General features: G+C 45.0%; 2 protein-coding genes across 3 annotated transcripts in view; one reads left to right on the top strand and one right to left on the bottom strand.

Moving 5' to 3' along the window:
- Window positions 1–421: 421 nt before the first annotated feature.
- On the top strand, window positions 422–18,050 carry CHRNA4 (cholinergic receptor nicotinic alpha 4 subunit). 2 transcript variants are annotated; one of them, XM_015881693.3, is made up of 6 exons: window positions 422–1,099; window positions 2,281–2,432; window positions 5,367–5,411; window positions 5,503–5,612; window positions 10,821–12,201; window positions 17,479–18,050. In XM_015881693.3, the coding sequence occupies exons 1-6, from the start codon at window positions 1,039–1,041 to the stop codon at window positions 17,602–17,604; spliced, it is 1,875 nt and encodes a 624-aa protein (XP_015737179.2). In that variant the 5' UTR covers window positions 422–1,038; the 3' UTR covers window positions 17,605–18,050. The 2 variants fall into 2 exon arrangements, with proteins under 2 accessions (XP_015737179.2, XP_085376514.1); XM_085520388.1 differs by lacking the exons at window positions 422–1,099; window positions 2,281–2,432; window positions 5,367–5,411; window positions 5,503–5,612 and adding an exon at window positions 8,801–9,416.
- A 5,202-nt stretch (window positions 18,051–23,252) lies between these two features.
- Window positions 23,253–27,504, bottom strand: part of COL20A1 (collagen type XX alpha 1 chain) — a 39,656-nt gene continuing 35,404 nt past the window's right edge. The window contains exons 34-40 of the mRNA XM_015881694.3: window positions 27,252–27,323; window positions 26,836–26,871; window positions 25,472–25,538; window positions 25,059–25,247; window positions 24,880–24,957; window positions 24,113–24,268; window positions 23,253–23,609 (exon numbers count right to left, since the gene is read on the bottom strand). Of these exons, the coding sequence (XP_015737180.2) occupies window positions 23,596–23,609; window positions 24,113–24,268; window positions 24,880–24,957; window positions 25,059–25,247; window positions 25,472–25,538; window positions 26,836–26,871; window positions 27,252–27,323 (612 nt within the window). The 3' untranslated portion in view covers window positions 23,253–23,595. The remainder of the gene's footprint in view (window positions 23,610–24,112; window positions 24,269–24,879; window positions 24,958–25,058; window positions 25,248–25,471; window positions 25,539–26,835; window positions 26,872–27,251; window positions 27,324–27,504) is intronic.

The raw sequence follows: 27,504 nt of genomic DNA, 5'->3' as shown, positions 1-27,504 counted from the left end.
AAGGGCTAAGCACTAATTTGCTGCTGACAGTTTTCCTTTGCAGACAGCTGTCAGGACTTCAGCAGGGTTAATTGTGGTGTATTTAAGGTGCATTCACAGATATAGATAAATTCAGGTAAGCTCCTACCTCACCTTTGATTTGCATTTGCCTCTCAGCAGCCTAACACTTGTGTTTTTGCCATGCGTTTGTGAAGAACCAAGCACAGCTGAGCCCTGTTCTCATGGGCAGGCTCATTAGCCTCAATAACCTTTGACAGCAGCTGTATGTCTGGACCAGAAATACCTATCAGGCTAATTACCTCGTTAGCGTACAGGAGCAATCTTGAAAAGCACTCGGAAAAGGTGAAACGAACAGCTAATGTTAATTAAAAATTATTCAGGGTTCAGGTGCTATGTAAAGATCCCGAACAGCCCCAGCACCACCATTTATGGGTGCATGCAGCCAGGTTCTGGACCTCCTCTTATCGCTCAAAGTTTTCCTCGCCTGCATCCTGTTTGCTGGCAGAGCTCTGATTCCCTCCTCCTCTCCAGCTAGAGGTGGGCAGGTCTGACTACACCAAGTACCCAAATGCGCCGTGCTCTCTCTCTCTGCTTCACCAAGAGCTGCTCCTCGGCATCGGTGGTCTACCAGCAGCAAAAAACATCACCGAACGCTGCCCAAAGGGCTGGGGGAAGGGCGGCAGCAGCAGTGAACAAACCGAGCAGTCAAAGCGCCTCGGAGCAGAGCGAGGAGCGAGCAGGGCAGGGAGGAAGGCTGGGTGTTGTGTGCGTCCTAACGGGAGCGCTCTGCAACCCTCCTGTGTCTCTTGTGAGCGGGCACAAGTGTCCATCCGTATCCTGGGGAAAGAGCATCTTCCTAGTGGGGAGAGCTGGGAAGCAGGCAAAGAATGGGAAGAATATAAATCAGTTGTTATGCCCTCCTGAAAAGAGGGAGAGAAAGGAGCTGAGGGGAATGAAGCCGGAGGATTCGGAGGCACGGAGAGGAAAAGTTGCCCCGACGGGAGACGCTGCGTACTAGAGCCCGAGCTCTGCTCCACAATGGGATTTCTCGTGTCCAAGGGAAACCTCCTCCTCCTGCTGTGTGCCAGCATCTTCCCAGGTAAGTTTGAGAAGGCTCTTCTCCCCCTGCTCTGCTCTTTCTCTCTTTTCTCCTTTAGCCATTCTGCGATCACCAATCCCTTTTTGCAAGGAATTTCCCCCACTCCCACACATCTCCCCTGCCCCGTTGTTACAGATCCACTAAATAAATCGCGTAGTGCTTCTGTTGCTTCTGTTTTTTTCTCCTTGCCCGAACAGTTGGGGAAAGGGTTAAAGCACAGCAGGGGACATGGGGGAGAACGCACACAGAGCTCAGCCTCTCGCTGGGTTTTTCTCCCTGGGTGAAGTGTGTTGATGTGTCTCCGGGCGATGGCTGTGGTTGGGGAGAGCGCAGGCAGAGCTCTGCTAATGCTTCCCTTTGTATAATCCAGGACAGGCTGCTGCTAAGTAGGAGCCATATTCCACAGGGGACGCGGGGAGAGCCCCCCGCTGCCTCTTCCCATGTTGGAGGATGGGATGTAGCCCCCCGGCAGTCTCCAGTGAACTGAGGATTTCATTTTTAATTAAACCAACTGGCACCGCTGACAGCACCGTCGGCGAACGTGCAGAGTCGGGGCTGCTCTTTGCAGCATCCAACTTCTGAAGTCGTTGAGAGAAACCTCACTCGTATTACCCAGTCTGAGCTCTCCTCCTTCCTCTTCCTTCTGCCGTCGTTTTTGAGGAGGGGCTGCTGTGAAGCTTAGTTTGGAGAGCTGAATTTGTCTGTTTTGTGTCTTTTTGTTTTTAACTGATGCATTAGATGCCAGTTTTCCTGTGTGAAACCAACCCACCACCCCACCCCCCTGCAGTTTTTGGATTAAAGATGCTGCTTTTCTTTTTGCCTAGCATCCCCCTATCCTGTCCACAGACTTCTATGCTAGAAGCTTGCCACAAAGACTAAAGATTCGGGCAAAAATGGCCCGTGCAGTGTATTTCAAATGGTTTTAGTGGTGGTGCCCTCAGTTTCTGCAGACCGATCCTGTTCTGAAGTAGAAAACCTACTTTCTATACATGAGAACTGAGCAAGAAATACACAGCAATCAGTGCTTGGGGTAGTAGGGAGGAACGTCACCACGGTGGCATTGCCCTGCTTCGTCCATGCCCGGGATCAACCCAGTGGTCCCCCCAGGAGGGATTTTGCTCCCCCCCATGGCTCAGGGTTGCAGTGCACAGCAAAGCGAATTCACCTTACCCTGCCCGCAGCTTTCGGCCACGTGGAAACGCGAGCCCATGCGGAGGAGCGTCTCCTGAAGAAACTCTTCTCCGGTTATAACAAGTGGTCCCGTCCCGTCGCCAACATTTCGGATGTGGTCCTGGTCCGCTTCGGCTTGTCCATAGCCCAGCTCATTGATGTTGTAAGTGCACCCTGCCCATGAAGGTTAACTAGTTTGGGGGGAGGATGCTTGTGGTGAGTGGGGGCGTTTGCAGGCTGATTCAGGGTAAGGGTGGGAAGCCTTTGATCTCAGTAGGAGTCACCACACAGTTCTGCTGTATGAGTAGCTGGTCACCAAACCATGTCCTTTATTCTTCACTGGCTATAGCCAGAATCCCAAATTCCTTACCAAAAGCTAATGGGACTAATCACAGCAGAGCAGTGGAACAACTGGTTTGAGTGCCAAAGGATCCTGGCTAAGGGAAAAACAAGCAGCTGATTTATAATTTAAACCATAATTGTTAGCACTAATTTGCATGGGCTGATTGGACCGGAGGTTTGTACATCTCTGGGAGATGGTTGGTCTAAGGAGCTCCCTAAAAATGAAAGTCATGAGGGGTGTTAACTGTGCAGATAGATAGTAATGAGAAAATGATTCCTGCATGTTTGCTCAGATAGAAGTTACTTGTTCAAACTGCCTGTATGGAACAGAGTGATTTGCACTCTGAGCTGGTATGCATTGAATTGGTTTTTAAAGGCTTATCTTCTTGCAGTGTGTTTCCCACCATCACAAACACAGGTGATCCCCACGGGGTGATGGGATGCACACACACACTCTAGCTTGTGCACGCCTTGCTCCTATGTGCTTCTTTCAGTCCACTTGCACTTATATTTTGAGGCAAAGGTGATAAAATTGGATTTTAGAGTTTTAGACCTTAGATGTAAGGGAAATGAAGCCAAGGTGGGGCAGGAAGAGGAAGTGGAAGACACCAGTTACAGGAGGGTTGCACGAGATATCAGCTCTGCAGCAGGGCAGCAATCCTCCATTCTTCCTCTCTCTTTATGTCAGCCTGAGCAATACAGAGCTGTCTGCAGTTGCTCATGATGAAGTTGTTCAGTTCCCATCTGAATAATTGATAAGAGTAAAGATGAGACATTAGTGACTGTGGAGGCATGGTAGAGATTTCCATTATGCAACTGAAGAACCACAGAGGGGTGGGATCGATACACCTGCCTTGTAGAGCTCTTCCTGGGTTCCTGAAGAAGAATAAGTCTTTTTTAAAGTCATGTTAGTAGTCAGGAGTGCAATTGACTGGCCTCTCTGTGCAGGGGGGAGGCAAGAGGAGGGATCTCATCCCATTCCACACTACTGGGGTCAGGGGATGTAGGTGTAATCTCTGCTACCACTGCAGTACTTTGACTGCTTCTCCCCAGCAGCAGCATTCCTTGTGCAGACTCTTGTGTGACTGTTGTTCAGCTCCCAACAAGAAGTCTGAAAGAGAAATCAGAGCCGTATTCAAATCCTGGCTCCCACTGACAAAAGCTGAGAGGGAAATAAAAATCAATGGGGAACTTGACATCACCATGTGTCCTCAGCTAACCCGGGTGTTTCAGTGTCCAGAAGGGCATGAGATCAGGCAAATGTCAGGGAATGGCCACTGAGAGACATCCTTGGAGTCCAAACCCATGTCTCTACATGGTGCCGCATGCTGCGTTCACCTTGAGGAAAGAGACCAGGCAGAGCAGCTGCACTGTAGCTGCAGAATCCCCTGCTGTGCTCTGTGTGGAAGAAGTGAGCCAGGAAGGCAGCGTCACATTGCCACCACAAGGAACCTGGTGGGTAAGAAGCCATCCTTTGCTTGGACCAGGAGTACAGCAGAGCCCTCAAGTATCGCCTGGAGGGAGAAAGTAGGCAGGAATTTCCATGGGAAGATGTTCAGGATCTGGTGGCACCCATGAGTCTGCAGTGCAAGGGGTGTGTTAGAGACCTTTGGATACCTGACTTGCAAAGAAGCAGAGTGGTCCAGTCCATTGCCCCACTGGTGGCGATCCTGATGTCTTACCTGCATCCAAGGAAACAGATGGATTTTGTCTTTCCTTTGTCATTCATTTGAGTGCTCTTTGTGTTCTTCCTTCCTCCACGTGCTGCTGATGCCCATCTCCTGGATGAAGGTCTCTCTGCTCAGGTGCTACATTTGATGCCATGGCCACAGAGAGTGGGGAGGCCCAATCATGTGAATCCTTCTGGCTTTTAACGCTCAGAATTAATCCTGAACTGGCACAAGTGCAAAGTTAATGATGAGCAGTTTGTTTCCAAATGAGCCCTGTCATCCAAGCGAGGTTTGATGCCAGACCAAAGGGAGAGAAAAGAAACAAACACGCCGATAAGCTCTGAGCTCTCTTTAATTCATGCTGGTGATTTACACAGGGTTGGTAACTTGAATGCCAGGCAAGTGGAGAACAGTAATACTACTGTGCTATTAATTCAGCACTATTTGAATCTATATGTGTAGTTCTGCTGTCTCATGCTATTTCTAATTAGGGGTAGGTGCCAGTCAACATCATGGGTATACACTAGACCACCTAAAGGTTATATGTCAGTAGAGTAGCTTGGTTTTGTCTGAGTAAGTCACTCCATGATGCTTAAAGTTCATATATTTTATAGAAAGGGAAATACCACTGAGCTTCATGTTTCCAGAGCTGTGCTCACTGATAACGTTGCATGAAAATACTAAATGCTATTTGCTGCAGAGCTGAGCATTGCAAGCAGTGCACACATGTGACTGAGCATATACATCCAACAGTCCCTTCCCTCTGCTCAGGACAAAGCTGAGCTGAGGAGTGCTTCCTTCTACCCGTCCCTATCATCTGAGGATGAACCCAGTAAATTCAAGCCAGTCTGCTGGCAGGATTGCTTCAGTGCAGTCTCAGCTGTTGTGTGGTATCAGACAGCTGTGCCCTGTCCCATGTTGAATGAAGGAAACATCTGCTTTTTATTTCCAAGATTAAACTTTTATTTGTTGCAGAATTGGTTTGTAATTACAGAAATAAGGTACAATTAAGTTATGTTTAATTTAGTTTAATCCTTTGGCCACTTTGTCTGCTCTTATAACCAACAACTGATCTTACATTTCAGGATGAGAAGAACCAAATGATGACCACGAATGTGTGGGTGAAGCAGGTGGGTGCACCAAAAGATGTGCTTTTCCCTGTTGCATTTCAGTTTTGCAATCTGAACTCTCCCAGTTCTGTAACCACCTACTTCTTGGCAGGAATGGCATGACTACAAGCTGCGCTGGGACCCCCAGGAGTATGAAAATGTCACATCCATCCGAATCCCTTCGGAGCTCATCTGGAGGCCGGACATTGTCCTCTACAACAAGTGAGTGTGAGCACTGAGTCCAGAAAGCAAACGTGTTCTTGCCAACTTTCCTTTCCTGCAGCATCAAGGAGCTTCTTGCAATTGTCCTTCCTTAGTTTGCTCTTTTTCCTTGAGGTCTGTGTAGATTCTTGTAATATCTGTCCTACATTCTCACAGTATCTGTCCCAGACATGCATTAAATGACATAACTAACACTCATCACAGAGGTTCCTGTCCTCTTCTGGGCTTGCAATGCTTTGAGCTTTTCCTTCCTTAATGCTTGGTTCAATGAGGTCTGACCCAGCCACCAAACCCTAGAGCTCTCCCTTCACCAGTACTTACTGTTTATAATCATGTGTTCTCCTGATGGTTATCATGAGTCCATCATGCATTTTTAATTGGTTACTTTATCCATGAATTAAACATGGCTGTGGGCGCCAACCATTAGCCAGTCAGCAGTGGCTTTCCCTTAATTCTCTCTCTTTATTGCTATACTTTCTCGTGCTCTTTCATATAGTGTCCAACATGTCTTGTGTAGGCTGCTGTCTGTCCTAGCTGCTCTTGTCTATCTGTAGCTGCAGTCACTGTCTTAGTTGCACTACTCTGGCAGTGATGTTTCAGATTATACAGGGTTTGGTTTTCTTGTTTCCATCCTGAGGAATGTATAGAAATGGTAACACTTAATGATGTAAACATGAAATCAATTTAAGGACTCATATCTAAGCACATTGTTGTCCAAAACTTCCATTTATCCACTCTAGAGGCCCAAATTAAATGAGCAAACTTGGATGGTTTGTCCTCAAGAGTGTAGGTAGTTGTCAGCGTTCATAAGGAATCTAAAAACAAATTAATATCCTACAGGGAAATGAATGTGCTGTTGGGTTTTCAGGCTCAATGAAGTAAATTCTAAGACTCTGTAAACGGTTTCTGTTAGACAGAACAAAACGTGAATAACAGAGGAATGAGTTAATAGGGGACTGTCAAAGCTTCTCTTCTCTTAAGAAAGCCAGCTGTTCTGTATCCAAGGCTCTAAAGGCTCTTCAGATGCCGCCAAATCCTTAGTAAGCAAATTATCTAATTCACTGCATTGACTTAGATTCCCATTCATGAATGGACTTTATGTGCATTTTAGTGTTCTTGTGCCTATTTTAAGTGAAAATTTGTCAGTCTTATCAAGGAATAAGCGCTGCATTTTGATGTTTTCCCTGCTCTTCCACTGTGTTGTGTGATTTGGATCCAGCCCATCACTGAAACTCCACAGGAGTTTGGAACAGCAAATTTGCAGCCAGGTCCAATTGCTAAAGAGGAATGCAAGAACCTTGAGCTTAATGGTTGGACAGGGAACATGAAAGTTATCCAGCAAAGCTCACGTTTCGTCTAGATGTTTGAGATAGCATTGCAGCATTTCTCATCCCTGCTGAGTATAAGGAAAGGCTATTGGAAACATTCTGACTTCATAATTTACTTACACTTTTTGTCAATGCTTTCTGGAGTTGGCTCTTCCATAAGGAAATCCCTGCCTTATCCTCCATAGTAACAAAAACTGAATAAAAGACAGGATCATGCCTTAGGGAAATTCAAATAATACAGTTCTAGTAATTAGGAGGGGGACGTATCTTAAGGAGATTCACCCAGTGATAATTTGCACACAAAGGACTGCTGGACTGGATTAGAAGTTCATGTGGCAGGCAGCTTTTGAAAGTCTTGAGGAAGCAGAGAGTTCTTTGAACTGTACTGCAGTTGCTTGTTCTTTTGAACTGTACAATGATGTTTGCAACCAGTGAATTAACGCTGGTTTTCTGAGTCATTCCAAACCTCTTTGGAAGAGAAATGCCAAAAGATGCCTTAGTCTAACTTGAGAAATGTTAGAAACATGCTTGATATTTTTCTTCCTTTGTGTGCATACTCAGATCTTGCCATTTTGAGCCAGGATGTAGTTCTAAGTTGCAGTTGCTGCTTCACACTTAAGCTTACCTGATTCTTCTGGGAATTCAGTATATTTTTAGAGAGGAATTATCTCTTCTGATGCCTTTTTGATTCGAGCAAATGCTGGGATGGGACCTGAAATCAACACCCAAACTCTGTATCGACACAAATGTTTTATACCCCAGTTGCCAGTAACCTGGAGATACTCCAAACTCAACAGGACAAAGTCTTGACCGCCCTCTTGTAGCTGATTGCTTTGAGCAGGGAATTTGCAGTAGATAATTTCCAAGGGTCCTTTTCAACCTATGAATTCCTGGTGATCATTTCAGTAATACAAAGTAATTACTGAACAAAAGGTGACTTGATTTGCCCGTGGAGAGTGCTTTAATCTGAACAATACAGAAGCATCTCTGTAATATCTACCAAAAGGGCACAGGGTGAGTTGTTTAATGGGGTCCTGAATCCCCATTTTTGCCTTGTTTCCTGTTGCTGGGTGACAAATGCTTTAAATGAGGGCATTCTAACTACACCCATACGTGTGTATAGCTAATTTTCAAGCTTTTAAAGCTCTGTTTGGATTTAAATTGTATCATCAGAAATTAAAATAAGCGTGCTCCTCATTTACATGCATTCTGAAAACACTCAATTGTGTGAGATGATCCATCTCCAACTGCAGGCAAAACAGAAACGGGAAAAAAAGGAACCAACAGCAGAGGTTTTTAATGAGACATGGTTGATGGCTGCCAGCAAAACAATGCCACCCTTGGACCCTTAGGAGCGTAGAAGGTTTTAGAACTACCTGCATTCTAGAACTGAGGAGTCCAAGGCTGCAGAATTCAGTAGCACTGTTTCCATCAGAAAAGGAATGAGAAACTGTCTTCTGTCTTTATTAGTGTGCACAGTTGTGTTTGACGTGAAAATATAAAAGCTCTGGCACTTTATCACTGACAGATTTTTTAGAGCTGTCAGGACGGAGCAACCAGGAGAGCCTGTCTATCTTAATTCTCAAGTCCTTGTTGTGATATTTACCTTTCACTCACTCCTGCTTCCAAATGGATTTTCAATGCATCTGTCACAACACGGTGGTCGAGACTCAATGAGATGAAATTGTGCTACCACTGACTGCTGATTTTCCCTGTCGATTTCCCACCTGCCTGCCTAAGGCATCCTTCACGTTACATAGTGAATGTTGGCACAGCTTGACCAAGAAGGGATTCTCCTGTAGCAAAGCTTCCCGTGAGAAAAGGTTTCCCCAATCTTGTAACTGCAGACTTCATTTACAGACAGTCTTCTCAGCTTGACACCTTGGAGAAGACGGGAGCAAGGCTTTTTTGAAGACTGTCAACAGCCTGGTGATCTTTTTTGCTTCTTTTCTCATGTCAAGATGAGCAGAATGAAAACCTCACCCCGAATGAAAGCCTTTCTCAAGCTCCACCCTGCATCGGCAGCATGCCAGTGAGAGTGATTTCCAAGCCAATGAGCATATGCTTGAGGGTCCAGTGTGGGTGGGCAGCCTGGGAAAATAGGCAAATAAATATATATGTATGCACAATGGTCTAAGGCAACAGCTAACACTATCTCTGCACAGCATAACTGGCTTGGATTCCATCTGTGTACAGTATTGAGGTTAATTTAGCCTGCTTAAAATTTGCTCAAATATCTCTATGCTGAACTGCAGTGAGAAGCTCAAACACGTGCTGTAAAACCCATCCGAAGCCAGCAATTACTTTATAGCCTTGTTAGGTTGTTATGGGAAAAGCAGGAAGATGCCAGGATGTTTTAAGACTCCTCAGAGTTGTTAGCTAACCCCCAGGTGCAAGAAACAACTCTGCCTTTGGATTCGTGCCTGCCGTGGCACTGCATCAACATCTGCCTTGGAAGATAAAGCTGCAGCTATCTGTAAGTGTGTGAGCTGGAGAGGACCAGGGCTGAGGCTGGGTTTGTTGGGCATGCAATTCAAATGTCTTTCTAATCATAGAAGCACATCAGTTACTGAAATAATTGATATACAAGGCATGCAGCAACTGTTGTCCCTTAGTGCATTTTTAGCAACTTTCCTGCCCTTTAGCAGCAGTGTTAAATAGCAAAACCGTATAGCTGTGGTGTTTTCCCAGCCACTTATACATCATTCTACCTGAGAAAGGAAACACCAGTGGATGTTCATTATCTCTTTGCTGTAATACCAGTCCAATATTGTTCCATTAATGAACAATTTAATCAGACCTCCAAGGTCTCATTAAATACAGAATTGGATTCCAAATTCCTATTGAGATTTAGAAAGAAAAACACCAGGAAGAGCAAGTGCTGGAGCATCACTTGCTGCGCATGTTTTGTGTCTCAAACTGGCTTTACAGGGTAGACAAAACCCAGGAGAAAACTAGATGGTGTTCATCCAGAGAAAGAAGTTCACGACTGTAAATTAGACGTGAAAAAGAAAAGTCAAGAAAGAAAATGCATGGTACAGTGATAATGCTCTTATTCATCTGTGTTAGAGAGAAAGGTATGGCTGTTTTTGCCTTAATCCCTTGGGGAGAGCAGTCTGGGTTTGTATGTATTTTTAGCTTTCTTGTCTTAGAAAAAAAAACTTCAGCTTTTCCAAAACTTGCCACAAAGAGTAAAGACCTTTCATTATTGAAGCAAGAATTTCATTAAAAAGCTCAGTTCAGCACCACAGAATAATTACTGGGTGTCCCGGCTGTGACTTTCCAAAGACCCTGGCTTTATGAGGCTTTCTGATTGAAAATCCTGGGTTGTTATTCAAGTATCTGATGTCAGCACACATCTCCCAGTGGAGAATCCCTGTAAAAAGACACTGTAAATAATTCCCATACTGGGAAATCAAGATTCTAGCTGTTGTTATTCTTATTAATAGGATTTTCTAACTGTTTTTTGTGTAAGAGACTGACTGATTACCCAACACTGTTCACTTACAGTGGCTGTCACAACTCTACAGAACTCACAGCTACAATGGCTGATTATTTCTACCCTCTAAAGCAGAGGAAAATCAACCCTTTCCAGGGCATTTTCCTCTTCAAGGGGAATTTGCATGCATTTAGCTCCAGGGTATGGCTTATATACATCAGGATCTGACATTTGCATTCAAATCCAGTGCTAGCATAAGCTAGTAGAGTTCAAAATCTAGGTAGGGTGCATGGATCCAGCAATGGTGTGTGGTGTATGTCTTGCATCTCCAAGGTGCTCTGAGTGCATCTTTGGAAGCCAAGCAGTAAATATCCTATTTCTTTAGTAGATTAGAGAAGTTTCAAAGAAATTCAGTCTCTTTTATCTTCTCTTTCTCCCCAGTGCTGATGGTGACTTTGCAGTCACCCACCTGACCAAAGCCCACCTCTTCTATGATGGGAGAATTAAATGGATGCCACCTGCCATCTATAAAAGCTCCTGCAGCATCGATGTTACCTTCTTCCCCTTTGATCAGCAAAACTGTAAAATGAAATTTGGATCTTGGACGTATGACAAAGCTAAGATAGACTTGGTGAGCATGCATAGCCATGTGGACCAACTGGACTACTGGGAAAGCGGGGAGTGGGTCATCATTAATGCTGTGGGCAATTACAACAGCAAGAAATATGAATGCTGCACAGAGATCTACCCTGATATAACTTACTCCTTCATCATCCGGAGGCTGCCACTGTTCTACACAATCAATTTGATCATTCCCTGCCTTCTTATCTCCTGCTTGACCGTCCTGGTCTTCTACCTGCCCTCTGAGTGTGGAGAGAAGATAACCTTGTGCATCTCGGTGCTGCTGTCCCTCACGGTGTTCCTGCTGCTTATCACAGAGATCATCCCTTCTACTTCCCTGGTCATCCCACTGATAGGAGAGTATCTGCTCTTCACCATGATATTTGTCACCTTGTCTATCATCATCACTGTCTTTGTGCTCAATGTGCACCACCGTTCCCCACGTACCCACACGATGCCTGACTGGGTGAGGAGGGTCTTCCTTGACATAGTCCCACGTCTCCTCTTCATGAAGCGGCCCTCCACAGTGAAAGACAATTGCAAGAAGCTGATCGAATCTATGCACAAAATAACCAACTCACCAAGGCTTTGGTCTGAGACCGACATGGAGCCCAACTTCACTACCTCATCTTCTCCCAGTCCCCAGAGTAATGAGCCTTCACCCACATCTTCCTTCTGTGCCCACCTTGAGGAACCAAGCAAGCCCCAGCCCATGTGCAAATCCCCTTCTGGACAGTACTCGATGCTGCACCCTGAGCCCCCACAGGTGACGTGCTCCTCTCCACAATCCTCCTGCCATCCCCTGAGTGACACCCAGACCACATCCATCTCAAAAGGCAGATCGCTCAGTGTTCAGCAGATGTACAGCCCCAATAAGACAGAGGAAGGGAACATCCGCTGTAGGTCCCGAAGCATCCAGTACTGTTACCTGCAGGAGGACTCTTCCCAGACCAATGGCCACTCCAGTGCCTCTCCAGCATCGCAACGCTGCCACCTCAATGAAGAGCAGCCCCAGTACAAGCCCCACCAATGCAAGTGTAAGTGCAGAAAGGGAGAGGCAGCTGGCACACCAACTCAAGGAAGCAAGAGCCACTGCAACAAAGGAGAACACCTCGTGCTGATGTCCCCAGCCCTGAAGCTGGCAGTGGAAGGGGTCCACTACATTGCAGACCACCTGCGAGCAGAAGATGCAGATTTCTCAGTAAGTGTGTTAACTTGGCCTTTTTTGGGTAAGCTGAAAATAATCTGAAGGAAACCTCACCAAACGTTAGAGCTGTCAGAGTGTACTCATCATCATGGGTCCTGGACACGCTGGCACTATGGGTAGAATCATAGAATTATAGAATCATTAAGGTTGGAAAAGCTCACTTTGATCATCTGATCCAACCATCAACCCATCCCCACTATGCCCACAATGCCACGTACCCTGGATGAAGATAGAGAGCTTGTCTCTGGGGTCTTGTCAAGCCAGGGGTCTGACACAACCAGGTCATATTCAGTGCTGCTCTCAAACAATAGGGTTCTACAGCAGAAAAATAGAGTTGTTCAGCAAGTTTGACCAGCTGTAGAAGAGATGAGTCATCTTCCCCTCAAATCTTTTCAAATTTTGGGGTTGGTAGAAGGACATTTAATTTATTTTGCTTCTTAGGGGATCAAATTATGGCTAGAAAAAAAGAGAATTCCTTTGGTATTTCAAACCTGAACCATTTCAAAACACCTTTAATTGCAGCGAAGGATGTGATTTTAATTGAGGCTAGAGGGCACCTTGCAGGAGTGATTCTCTCTTTGCCTGCTATAGGAAACAGCCAGAGAAGGAGCCAGCGTGACTTCTTGTTGTCCCATTCCTGAGAACAGTATCAGCAAGTGCACTTTGACGTTGGATGCCCCAGCATTGCCCTAACATCCTTGCTTTGGTAGTTCAGCAGTTCACAGCACTGTTCTTTGCACAAGGGATCACATCGCAGCTCTGAATTGTGCTTTCAGTTTTCTGCAGATAAGAGCCAAAAACTGTTTTATAATGAGATAAAGCGCAGAAACAGAATCCTACCAGGAAGTATCTTGACCCTTCCTGGGCTAAGGCTGTGAAAGAAAAGCAGTCATCTTTGTGGGAATGCAGCAGAATTCTTTATAGCAAAGCCTCTATCAGACAGGGATTTCTGTCTGAAATGGATGGTTTCTTTTCAGCACTGACTGTGGTTACTGAGCCTGGCAAGGCAGATTCCTGAAATAGGCTGTGGCTGTGGGAAGTGTGCCGTAGCGTGGGGATGCTGCAGGGTATGTTTAGCCATGTGTGACGCCATTCCTCATTAGCGGACTTCCAGTGAAGAACCACTTGGCTCAGTCTGCAGGAAGGTGGGTGGACAGACAGACTTTGTGCTTACTCTGAAGGGGTAAATATGGCTACAAGCAGAGAGGGAAAGTAGAGGCTGAAAGGTGTTTTTTTTTAATGGAGATGGTGATGCACATACAAATGCCACATCCTTTTATATCATCTCATAGCTTTTCCATTACAATACTATGATTACAGTACTCCAGCTAATTATGGTCACAGACACAAGCTTCTTGCTAAAGAAAACGGGATCTAGTTTTTCTTAGAGGTACCAGTCAGCAAAGATACCTTTCTGACAGTTCTTACAGTTCGATTGTCACCAGATTTACAGTCAAAGGAAGTCACAGTGCTTTTAGGCAAGACTTCCTGGGCTTGAAGAGTGTCTTTCTATTTGCATTTTTCATAGCACAGAGCACTTAGCAGCAGCAACAAAGGATTAAGTGCTACTGTCCATTTATGTGCTCTTTGGTACCACAGTTTTAGAGGCCTCTGTTCTTTAATGTATTTCACTTCACAACATCCCATTGAGGAAGCAGCTGTTTATTCCTCATTTTGAGGAGTGACAGCCAAAGCACAGAGATGAGTTGACCTGCACAAGGTCGCAGAACAAATCTGTGGCAAAGAAGGCTGTGAACCCCCACCTTCATTAGCTGACAGCTCAGTTCTCTTGCCTAAGCTAAAACATTTCACCATCACATTAAGGCTGTGGGAATTAAACTCTGCTCTCTCCAGCTAGTAGTAATAATGAATAAGCCCATGGAAGTCAATTGATTTTAACTCACGTATTTCCCCGTGGTGCAAATGAAAAAATATTGCATCAATAATACTTCTCATTTCAACTGATGCTCTCCCTGCTAAGCCTGTTGATATCAACAAGAACTGAGCCAATGAATACCTTGGGTTGTTTCTTCTTAATCTATCACTTCTTTCTTCAAGAAAGAAGATTGGAACAGGTTGCCCAAGGAGGCTGTGGATGCCCCATCCCTGGAGCCATTCAAGACCAGGCTGGATGTGGCTCTGAGAAGCCTGGTCTGGTGGTTGGCAACCCTGCATATAGCAGGGGGTTGAAGCTGGATGATCACTGGATGAACCCAGGCCATTCCATGATTTTATGATTCAGAATGAACTTTCTTCTTCCACTCTCTGCTACTCTTCCCTCCCCATTTCCTTCTTGAAATGAAACAATTATCCCATCGAGATATATATTTAGAGCACTAAACATCAAAAGCAGAAGAAAAGGAAGAATTCTTTGGGCTCTAAACAGACCTTTATGGTGAGCAAAGGCATCACGTGCACATCCAGTAGTGAGTGGAGTCTGTCAGTGCACCAGGCTCCCTGGTATTGTTAATTACTGTTAAGGAACAGAGCTGATCTCATAAAATGAGAATTTACCACAGAAAAAAAAAGACATCAGTACTCATACATTTGCTTTCATCTTAAATTGTGGCATTTCTACCAGGAATGGAAGTCTCCCCCAAACCCATCAGCAGACAGCTCTGTGCAGCTGCAGCCCTTGGGACCCAGCTCACTGCCTCTTGGGTCATATATCCTGAGCCACAAACCTTTGCAGGATGGGAACAAAGCTTCTTTTAAACTTCCTTTTTTTTTGTTGTTTTCTAGAGAACCATTGCCACAGGGGCAGTGTTTCTAAATTAAAAGTAAATAGCTCATTTAATTAAGTGCTTTGGCAAAGAGAAAATGGGAAATGCAAGAGGGCAGTTAGTTGTTTGCTACAGAAACTTGTCTTTGACCAAACCAGCACAAGAAGACACCGGGGAAAATGCAAGACTGAATTGTCCCGGCATGTGATAGGAATGCCATTAGAAATTAATTACAGGCTGAGAAATAAGATGAGCTGCATGTCACACACCAGTCAAAATAACCAGCCACTGACAGCACCGTCTGCAAAGCCTCATTGTCCTCGTGACTGTGTGCGTATCAGGGCTACTCTAATAAGAAGCCCATGAAGACAGCTTAAAAAATAAAATGGGAGAGAGAAAATAGCTGAGGGGGAGGGAACACGGGATAATCTCACTGGTTTATTTTTAACAAAGTACAATAAAACCACTCGGGACTCCTCTAATCTGTGTTACAGGCTCTGGCTCCTGAGCATCAGATGGCACCTGGAGGTCCCCAAGGCACCTCCACCCCAGTCCAAGGGCTGATGCCCTATTCTGCTGCTGGGATGGACTGGGGAAGAGCCAGAGAGCCCCCGACCTTTCAGGAATTTGGGGGTGATCAGCTGGTTGCAGCCCCTGATCCTTTCCCAATAAGAGTTTTGAGTGAGCCTCTTAGAAACTAATCAGGGCGCAGCTCAGGAGTTGGGGCAGCAGATGCTGACAGCTGCATGGATGCTGTCAGAGAGGCCTCTGTGGATCACGCTCTGCGTGAGAAGCTGGAGAGTTTCAATCATGGGGAAATGCTACAGAAAAGTCACAAAACAAAACAAAACAAAACCCCAAACCATTTGCTTTTCCACCTCCTCCTCCCCTTCTTTTTTCCCTCTCTCAGTATTTTCTAATTTCACCCTTCTGTGCTCTTGCTCTAAAGCTGGATATTGATTTTGCAAACATCCAATGTGCTCCCAGCCATCGTTTTCAAGTTGGGCCCACTGTTTATGTATAAACCATTGCGTCTGAAAGCAAATTTCAGCTGCACTTTTCAAGCTGTTCCTCTTCTCCCATTCCTCCTTTCTTCTCCAAGAGAAACTCATCTCATTCGTTTCTTGCATTCAGGTGCTCTACCACTCACTTCTAGCATAAAGAAGACTCAAAAAAAAAATTATATTGCCATAATAGGGAAGTATTTATCTCAACCAACCTTTCCAGATTGACATCAGATGGAGAATTTCAGTTTTTCTTTACACATTGCCTCTTCATGAGATGCTAAACCTCTAAATACAGTCATCCTGAGCTTGCTGAGTGGCCTTCTCACCAGGAATTCTAAGCTTCAGAGACTCACTCCAGCTCTCAGCAAATGATGAATAGATCAGAAAACCTGTGTGGCAGAAGGGGGCTATCCACAGCAACTTTATCCTTGGTACGAGAGGATAGTGTTTCATTTCAAGGGTTGTTATTTCTTTTACTCACCAATGATAGCTCAGTCATTTGCTCGAAGAAAGTAAGTGGCTTCAGCACAAGCCATTATTTAATTTCATTTTTTTAACCTGGCTGTTGAATAATAGAAACCTCTGTTTGCACCCACTGGTGGGTGCAGGAAAGCAGCCCCAGCAAAGCACATTCTCAGCTTTGCTGCCTCCTCCTCTTCTGTGCACCACACTCCTGATTCGCTGCAGTCACGAGCGCAGAAGAGGCAGGAGCAAGCTCCTGCTGAGATGTTTTCCCTAAGGATCAGGGCAGCCTGCCAGATTTCAGCCTGAAGCACAAGGCGACATCAGGGCTATTCATCATTGAGCAGTATATTGTGGGGAATTATAATGGGTGCAGCCGTATCAAATAAAGCTTCACCATCTGATCAGTCCTCTTCCTGGGAAAGAAATTAATAACAGCAATATAATAAAAGGGGTTTTCATGTGTGTGTGGTTTCTTAGTTGATGAAATAGCCATTTATAACAGATCTTGCCTGATGGTACTAATAAGAACTAGACTTCCCTAGAGAGGAATTGCTGGAATATCATCCCACAGCAAGACAAAAGTGGAGAAAAAGCAGGATGAGGCAAACCACTTCTTTTATTTGCTGGTTCGTTTTCACTGCTCACTCAGCCAAAGCTGTAATTCCCTTCACAGAATGCATTTGGCTTCATTAATCTGTAAACAAATCTGTTTACCAGCACAAAGAAACAAGCGATTTCTTTCCCTCTTAAACTTGAATCTCAGTCTCATTTACACACCCTGTTACAGCTGTTGCTCGTTGAAACTGGAATCGTGAGTGTGCACACACACTTAATTATCCACAGACATATCATGCCTGAGGAGCTGTGAACAGGGTTTGTCATTGGGGATGTCTCCCATGCAATTGATGAGAGTAAAAACTGCCATCATACTCCACCACTGTTTATAAGCAAGACCCTTCCCTTTCTCCCTACTTAAGGAATTCAAATACTGTATTTAGAATAAAGCACAAAAAGTCCTCTTACATTTGAATCTCAATTAAGCATTAATAACTGGCCTTTCATCTCTGTGTTGCCAGGTGAAGGAAGACTGGAAGTACGTAGCAATGGTCATTGACCGGATCTTCCTCTGGATGTTCATCATCGTGTGTTTGCTGGGGACTGTTGGGCTCTTCCTCCCACCGTGGCTGGCAGGAATGATCTAAGCACAACCACAGAATGAAGAAACACATCCTGCCCTGTGGATCTGAGTTCACCTGGAAGGAGATGAGCAGAGAAACGGAGCCGGCCCTTTGAATTATTTACTGCGTGTCCGCGCATGAGTTGTTCCACAGAATCCTGGGGAACACATTCTGAATTCACATCATTTTGCCAAGCCATTTTCATGTCCTCCATCTATTTTAGGGGAAAAGTTCTCATTAAAGTTTGTACATAGCATGGTGCCACTCACTGGCGTATACTCAGCAGTATAAGGCCACAAGCTTACCCCCTAAAACAGCACATGCAGAGGCTTTGCATATACAAACCGGCAACTTAGCTCATCTTCAGAGGTCTCTGTGTGCCTGTGTAACCTTGCCCTGTCCAGCTGAAGTGAACTGGGGTTGCTTGTCCCTGTATGAGTCATTTTATAAATAAAGTTCCAGCTTTGGGATACCCGTGCTGGATGAGTCTGTACCAGACGGTGGGGCTGAAGGAATTGCTCAGGGCAACTGTGTCCCTTTTGGAACAATAGGGATCATTAGCCCATCAAAACACAGGGTTTGCAGTGTTCATATCGACAGGGGTTTCTTTGGCCAAGACCCTTCAGAAGTCATGGGGATGAGCATCTCTCAGTGAGGCTCAGACAAAGCAGCCGGTCTCCCCTCCCTCCCTGCCATTTCTGTGATGGGCTGGAAAAAGTTACATAATGAGCATCAGGTGCTGAACTCACACAACTAGACCACCTTGTTCACTGATGCTTCAGCAGCCTTGTTTTTCCCAGCTTGCTTGCAGCCCATCCGGCTCAGCATCCCCTCTGCTTGGCACTTAGAAATTCACGGCTTCCATCTCCACTGCTGGCTGCCAGCTGGGAACAGCACAGCAGCACTCAGTGCCACAGCTCCTTGTTTGCTTCTACAGGCAGAAAGGCTTACAAACAGCTAAAAAATACAAACTAGCCTAAAAACACAACCTTCCCGTGGGACTTACATGGCTGTGTGACTCAGAACCCAGGCGTCCGTCTGCAGCCCACGCTGCAGTCAGTGCACACGAACCCTTTGGGCCACAGGGAATTTGCTGCTCGGCAGCTCTAGCAGCCCCAGCTTTAGTAGATGCACAGCTCACACCCAGAGCTGCATGAGCTCGTGAGGCTTATTCACATCCAGAGTGCTATCTCCTTGCTCATGACAGCAATGCTGGGCTGGGGACCTGACCTGGTAGGTGGCAATCAGCCCACAGCAGCGGTTGGAACCTGGTGGCCTTCAGGACCCCTTCCAACCCAACCATTCTATGGTTCAGTGATGCTGCACTCAGTTTAAGAAGGGCAGCAAATGCTATAAACTTACACATCAAGGCCAGGCTGGATGTGACTCTGGGCAGCCTGGTTTAGTGGCTAGTGACTCTGCCCAAGGCAAGGGGGTTGAAACTAGATGATCAGTGTGGTCCTTTTCAATCCAGGCCATTCTATGATACTATGATACCAGATCTAACTCATAATGCCTGCTAATTGTAATTTGTTCTTCGTAATGCTTTATAAAAAAGGTGAGGGCCCCAATATTCTGTGCACCATTCACACCTAATATATGGGCATTAGTTATGCTAGAGAGAAATATATTCATTCTACTTATAATAGAAAGAATTGACACATCTATTGGCAGAACCAGTAGGGAGTCTAAAGACTGAAAATAAAGAATTTTCACATTTTATCCATCTTGGAAGGACTGGAGTTGAACCATTTCAAAAACACCACATCAAAATTCGAGGACAAGATCAAATCAAAGCAGTGATCACCCTGGTTGGCCAATCCCATCAATCCCACCTGCTTTTCCTCTTGTCACAGCCTCGGTTGTGTGCCCTCCATCCATGCCTCTGGCAGATACGCAGCCCTGGCGTGGTGCTGCAGCCAGGGAGCTGCTGGCTCTTTGCTTGTTTTCAGAATAGAGACTCACTCTTTAGAGATGCTAATTTATCCTTTTTCACAGTCAGTGAGCTTGCTTACGGCAACGAAAAGAAAACAAACAGAGAAAAATCTTCAAGGTCTAGTGCATAATTGCACCAACTGCAGCTGCAGACTGCATGGAGGTTATGGGCTGCGCTGCAGACAAACCGGGCTCCCATTTTCAGTGCAAAATACATGAAGGTGGGAGGAGTTCTGACCCCGGGGCATTGTTGGGTCCTGGGCAGTGCCCAAGGGCTTCTCAGAGCTCAGTCTGCAACTTAGGAGCCCATGAGCATCAGGGCAATGGAGCAGGCATGGGCTTGGCTGTGTGCACCTGCAGAAATAAAACCATCCTGGATGGCCCATCTGCCACAGTCAGACCCCTGTCTAACACAAGGGAAAGATTTGGGTGCAGCAGTAGGAGTAGGAAAGGATTGAGGGCACCACCTTCTATGCAAAAAGTGATCATCAGTGCACACAGTGCACACAGCAGCATCTCCAGGGGATCACTGCACTGTGACAGCATGGGAGTCTGGCAAGGGCACAGTAATGAAATCCAGTCCTGGCATAGCTGCCCTGCCACCCTGGGCTGCCCACACACATCTGCTCCATTAGCACATCGAAATGCCAGGTGTGATGGGGAGTGCTGAGGATGTGGCTGTGTCCCTGAAGACTCAGTGACACTGCGGGATCACAGAGTTTGGCAGAGCAAGATGAGAAGTGACAGCTGAAACCGGTTACAAAGATGTTAGTGGCATTTGGAAGAAGCTCGGATAATGCAGGTCACTGGTTTCCTCTGGTGTTGCTAACATCATAACATTTCTCATGGAGTGGCAGCTCCATTTCTTCTCACATGGCATTAATACTTCCCCAGTTTAAAGTTCAAATAATGTCTTGCTTTCTGCTTCTGATGTGCCTTCTGGTAAAATCCAAGGGGAGAAAACAGGAATCATGCCCCATCACTCTGTCTTGGACGACTTACTGCACTCTGGAGATAGCTAAATAGGATGGTATCCTTCCATAGAATTCAATGCTCAGAAACTGGAATAAAACTGAGATATGAACCAGACTGTAACTGTGGGAAAATGAATAATTCTGCTATTCCAACCTCATGAAAAACAGAGATTTTAACGTATGAAAGACTCTAGAAAATGTGTATGTGCACTCATTTTGCCTCAGTCATTCCTCAGCCATACAACACTGGGAGATTTCATCTGCAGCTGGTTGGTAGGATGAGCTGTATAACCTGCATTTCCTCAGCTGTTTTCAGGGCTATTGCCCATAATACCATCTTCTTCTTCAGTGAGCTAATCCACATAACCTATATCACCTCCTTTTTGCTTAACTTTCTCTCTAAACACTCATCTAGAAACCAGACTTAAATAAATTCACTTGCACAGGGACAGGCAGGCAGAACGATGTATGTGAGATGACAGACACATATGAAGCTAAGGATCATTCCTTGTAACGGCCCAACCTACCTTGATGGCCCCTCTGGGCTCTGCCTCAATGCAGTGATGTGTTTTCATACAATCTCCTGTCCCCACCCAAAATCTCTCTTTGGTCTTCAGACCTTTTTATTTAGGAAAGCTGAGCTGCTGAGCCCAGGAGAGAGCCTTCTCAAGCTGCTTGTTAGCAGTACTGCTAGTTAGTCCTCCACGCTTATCATATCTTACCCCTGAGGCTGATTTAATGATGCTCGTAGCCTAAAAAAATCTGTCTCTGAAAGGTCCTCAGTCTCTGCCAGCATGTGGCTGCACCAGGTGGGCCAACCTCTGCAGCAGGGGTAGAAACCCAATTTAATTGTAATTTAAAGACATCTGAAGATGTAAGAAAGTCTGAAAATACGACATCACGTTACGTGCTGTGTGGAAAAGAAAGTCTCTGTAATTATTGCTTGGGGCAGGAGCGATAATGAGAAAATCAAGACAGACTTTCCTTGAGGACTGAGCAGAGGGGGAAGTAAACAGGCATTATTTTGTGAAGTGGGGAAAGAATAAGGAACTGGTGGGATTTTACAGGGACATGCTACATTTGTGCACTGAGATTAATTCAGAGTTATCTAAAAAGAAACAGGATTAAATCCAGACAAACTAATATCCAAACTTTTATTTGTAGAGATAAACGCTTTGAGAGCAAAGTCCTTGCTAGGAAAAATCCTGCATTGCTAATGCATGCTTCTGCTTTTACCTACAGTTTGCATTAAAGATAATAAATGGGGTGGGAAAAACTTGACAGGGGGAACAACAGGTTGCACCCCAGCAAAGACTGTACATATTAATTCCCCTCAATGGGTAGTTTCAAGGAACTGGGGTTTGAGGATCCAATTGTGGATGCCCCATCCATGCAGGTGTTCAATACTAGCCTGGATGGGCCCTGAGCAACCTGATCTGATATAGGCAACCAGCCCATGGCAGGGGGTTGGAACTAGGTGGTCTTGAAGGTCCCTTCCAACCAAAGCCATTCTCTGAAGGAACTGAGTGGCAAAGCAATGGCATGTACACTCTGTAATAGTGCGTGGGCAAAATCCCCGATTTCAAGTAAATGAAACCACTAGTGGGACAAAGTTTGGGGCTATTAATGAACAAGTTGTTTGAGCAGGTTTTCTTTCTCCTAATCAATAGCCCTCCCAGGACCTGGTTTTGTTAAAACCTGTCCTTTCCTGCTCTATCTGAAATAATCAGGAAAAGCAAATGCTGCTTGAAATTCTAATGCATGGATTAAACCCCACTGTGAGCAGTGAGACAATGTTAGTCACTTTCAAAACTAATCGATAGAGAGAAACAAAGGAGCTCTGTGCCAAACCACCCGCAGCCACTGGGTTTGAACAGACAGAACTGCAAGCTCAGAGCTGGGAATTTGGCTGCCCTGATTTACATTTGCATTACATTACCTGCAAAGTGCAGACTTTGCACTTCAAACTACCTGCTTTCTCCATTAGTGGGTGTTTGATGGGGTTGATTTTAGGTTTTACTGTGCAGGGTACCCCTTTGGTCTCCTTGCCTTTCCTGCCCATTGCTTTGCATCTACCAATGTCCACAGCTATTAGGTTTGACAGTCAGCTGAGAATGCAGAAGCTCCCTGCATGCAAATTAATGTATGCCACGTAATGCATTAAGCTAAGGGATAATTGATTGTGATGGAAGGAGTGGAGGATTGAAGTAGAAAGGGAGCCCAAAGTACCAACTGTGAAGCTGGGGGGACTTTTTATCAGTATCTGCACAGTTTGGATCCACATCAGACCATGGCTCACGAAAAGGAAAAGAGCGTAACAACACAATTACCTCTGTGTTAGATGGATAAGTGAGACTTGGAGCAATTCAATATTCTACCTGATAAAATGCAAAGTGACCGATCAGATCACAGGAAGTAAAGGTAGGAAAGGCCATTGGGTTGATCTCCAGCTCCTTGCAGTGCACGGCTGTGCCCTGCCTGACCTGGGGCCCTTATCAGACCCCGAGGCTGCAGATGGGGTTTGTCACATCACAGGAAGACAATCACATTGACTGCAGTGCTTCTGCACCATTGCAAGAAAGCCATCAGCCATTCGCCAAAAGTAGAAACAGCCCAAATGGTGCTAGGTTTTGTTACCTTGTCAACCAACAGAAAACTGCTATTTTACTCCAGTGGATTTTCACATCTTTGGGCATGAGGTGCTGTTTCTCTCTGTGCTGGGGATGCAGAATAACAAGTGACAAAAATAAACCACAAGCAGACAAATGGGCAAAAATCTGTTATTTCTGAGCATTTCCACACATTATTTCTTTTTCTTACGAGTCCGTCAGCCTGCAGCTCTGGCTGCGTGCCTTGCTGTGGGACATGCAATGTGAGTTTGAATACTGCAGGTGTCTGGCACTGAAAAACAGTGGATGGCTGAGATTCATCAGGCTGGTTTGGTGGCTTCGATATTGGCTTCATTTGATTGATATGTCCATATAGAAATAGTGGGAAATAAGAAAACCACAAACACATTTGATGTTCGGGTTGCTGCTTCTCTTGGAGCTTTTACCCAGAGATTTCCAGGGCAGAGAACTGTCCTCAGCTGCTTCCATATTGGCCATCAGGGGATGAAATCTGTGTGTGGAAATGAGGTGAGGCCACTGAGCAAGAGAATAAACCAGAGTAAAGCAGCACTGAGAAGGAATGCTGCAGAATGAATTCTTTCCCCTTTAAAATCTTTTGTGCAGTGCCAGCAAGTTCATTTTTTCCAGGAATTTTTGAGCCTCCACAGAATACATGTGCAAGAACTGAGATATTCCTCTCTATCCACTATGGAAACATTGTCAGGGGCATTAAGGACTGAAGATAACCAAGATCACTCCACCTGCTCCACTACTACTGCAATTATGTGTTAATCTATGATGGACGGCTGAGGAGTAGCCAATTGAGCTGGCTGTTATCCACATTAATAGGCTAATTGCAGATGAATCATCCTGATTGCTTTGCAAAGGAGGCTCTGACAAAGGAGGATTGACAGCGCCTGAAGGATGAACAAAGGTTCCTCCCTAGTTTAAGGGAAGTAACTAGAGCAAAGAGCTATAAAATATAACTTTTGCATTTAACTTATCAAGACTTACCTCTTCTACCTGGCCCATAACATCCAGACACATCACAGCCCCCTGAGTATCCAGGCTGCCCAGGCTGTCCTCTGACACCAGGAAAACCTTGAGGACCAGTGTTTCCAGGGTAGCCCTTTGGGCCTGGTTTCCCCAGCACAACTTCTCCTGGTGGGCCTAAAGAAGAAGCTGTAAGCCACAGCACATCTACACCTTCATTGTAACACTTCTATACTTTCCCCATCCTACACAGCAATTCATTTTCTGAGTATTGTTTATTTGGGGGAAAAGAATTGGAATCTCTGTAACTAAAGGTCTTCTATTTGGCCTTAAAGAAAGCCCACCTATGCGTCAATGCAGAAAATCACCTTAATTCTGGGATCCATCTGAGTCACTGTTTTTGTGACTTCACAGTCAGTGGTAAACTTTGCCTTGACTTCAAGTTAAAAGGATCAGGATGGAGGAGCACACAAAATCCTAACAGATTACTCAAAAAACTCTTGTGTTCCATGAGCTGAATTTTTGAAGAGTTTCAATCTCCTGAGCATCTGGTCTTGCATGCAAAAAATGCAATAAAACCCTCTGGATGTAACCTCAGGTCTTTAAAATTCATCATTACCTAAAAATGGGCACCAAAGAAGAGAAGAACGGTCTCATATCTGAACAGAAAGGAACTGTCTGAAGTGCTGTGGTGGGGAGGTCCATCAGTCCCAGCATAGTGGCTCTAAGGCTGAAGAAGCTTTGAATCTGGCAGCCCTATGTAGTCAATACAGAGAGATAGTATTTACCTGTTCTTCCTCTGGGTCCTTGCATCCCTTCCTCATTGATTCCAGCCATTCCTTTTTCTCCCTTGGGTCCTGGGGCACCTAATCACAGAACACAGACAAGTGGCTCTTCACTGCTGCCTTCCCACCAGGCTCTTCCTAAGTGCTGAAGTGAACATGCTTATAAGCACTTGTGCCCATACCTCTTTCTCCAGGATACCCATCTTTTCCTGCCTGACCAGGGATTCCATTTTCTCCTCTTTCTCCATTGCTCCCAGGAGGACCAGGAGGACCTGGCAATCCTGGCTCTCCTGGCTTCAGTCTTTCTTCCCAAATGGGAACCGGCTTCCTTGCATGTTGATGAATGAACGAGTCAAATTTCAACACATGACCTGAGAAAGCAAAACAGAAAGGAATATTTACAAGGGCACAGAAGTCTTAGTGCTAAAACCACCCAATGAAACCAATGGATAGGACAATGTGGTGGGACCATGTTTGGCATTGCATGGGACAGAGGGGATCTATGGCTCACTACAGCTTCATGCCATCTTCCCTTGTGCTTTTGTCCACTGCTGCTGGAGAAGCATCAAAACAAGCTCAGCGTGATTATACTCACTCTGGATCATCCGCTCACAAGCCTGGCTAACGAGCTGGTAAATTGTGGCCAAGGACTGTGGTTCCCCCTAAAGTGAAGCATTACAATTCTCTTTTAGAAAAGGAAGTATTCATGTCTTCATTGACATCTTTTAGAAAGGATCAATATCACAATGCAGGATAGCTTTCTGCCCTTTCATCGTGTCAGCCTGTGTTACTGAGACATTAATTGCTATGAAATGCATTTTCTTGATTTATTTATTACAAAGCTCCGAAGCCATAAAATTGTAATTGGGAAGCATCAATAATTGCTTTTCTCCTACACATCAAAAAGCCCAGACTGAACTGATATAATTACTAAAGCTACCAAAAAAAAGGAGAGTAAATTTCCCTCTCAACTTTCATCACAACAGATAGGCAGAGTATAACTCAATATTCTGTGATATGTAAAACATTTAACACAATCAGATGTTGCAATATCCTATCTTTGTCTCAATCTTTTATGAATGTTGATTCTTATCCTTATTAAACTCTAAATAAATGACATCTGAGGTTTTTCTTTAGCAACATAGGGGACAAAAATGCAAAAAGCTGCTTAAAAAATGAAGGCTGAGCCTCTTCATGAAAATTCATAGCTAAGACCCTGGGTGCTTCCAGAACCATTTCTAAACTGTACATCTCTGTGTGGACCACCATGCAGATCACCAAGCTTAAACAAAAGCTTGGCACAACATCCAGGGGAAGGAAAAAGCAAAGAAGAAAAAGAGAATAAAAAAAGGAAAAGCTATTGGAAATGGAAGGAGGACAGTGTTAAAAATTATAATGCTGGGGTATTCACTTGAAACAAAAGGAGAAAAGCAGTCTGTGAAAAGCAGCTTGTGCCTGTCTGAAGCTTAATTCTCTTAACTCAATCTTGGCAAGCAGACTTGGACTCCTAGAAAAAACACAGGATTTCTTTTTAACCGTAAGTCAAGAAGAATAAAACCTCCTCTGACAATAAACCATCACAGACAGCGTTACTCGCCTGACCTTGGGGGCTCTGTACCTGAGAGTGGCACAGGTTTGTTAGAAGTGAGCCTCAGCCTTATTGCCACACGCTTAAAACAAAACAAACCCTCAGTGAAGATGAATGGTTTTGGTTTTGACTTCTCAGCAAAGAATGGCTTTTCAATTGGCTTTTCTTCTTTGCTACTACAATTGGTACTAAGCAGCTCATTATTCAGACCCGTCAGAACAGCCAGTGCAGGTGAGCAGAAAGCAACAAGGCCTTGGTACATTATCTTATTCTGTTCTGAAAACGTCTTCACGTATAAGCATGGCTTGCTAAGCAGATTTACCACATCCACTCTTTCAAGTACTTGATTTACGGTAACCAGGAAAACTCACTTTCTCTCCTCTTTCTCCTTTTGGACCTGGTAGTCCCTGCAAGGAAAACAAAAGGAAACGTCAAGGTCTAGGGAGAGGAGGAGAAAGCAGAAGGAGATGTAGGTTACGTCAGCGGGATGTGGAGCCCAAAGTATGTTTCCCACACACTTGTACTTCCCTTGACCTTATGAAAATGGCTAAAAGTACTGTGAGCTCATAGGAATATTTTCTGTTCGTGCTTAAGGCGCTGGAACACCATCAACAAGGATGCAGATATTCCACAGATACAAACTCAGTATTTGCACGTCCATATGAAGGGCGAGTGTGAATTTAAATTCTCCTTCAGATGCTGAGGAAGAACTACCATGGGAGCAGCTTACTTATACACAATGATTTCATGCCTTGGCCTTCTCCAAGACCCGCACTCAGTCACTTACTGTTGGTCCAACATCACCTGGAGGTCCCTTCTCTCCACTGCTGCCCCGGGAGCCTGTCACTCCTTGGAAACCCTGCAGACACCAATTAAAAGACACAGATAAAAGTCTGGATACTTCTCACTGCTGTTCTTTTTCTGTTTGACGTCTCCTTGCAGCTCCAGGGGCACCAACTGTTTGAGCTTGGAGGACTCCAGCAAGAGCTCAGCAGCCTTAAGCTTTATGTCAGTACCTCATCCAGCCATGAGCACAATGT

This window comes from Coturnix japonica, chromosome 19 (assembly GCF_054131305.1).
Source record: "Coturnix japonica strain WE chromosome 19, WE-NBRP24, whole genome shotgun sequence".
Classification (NCBI taxonomy): domain Eukaryota; kingdom Metazoa; phylum Chordata; class Aves; order Galliformes; family Phasianidae; genus Coturnix; species Coturnix japonica.
The sequence above is the reverse complement of the archived record's forward strand: the minus strand, read 5'-3'. Positions and strand labels throughout refer to the sequence as shown.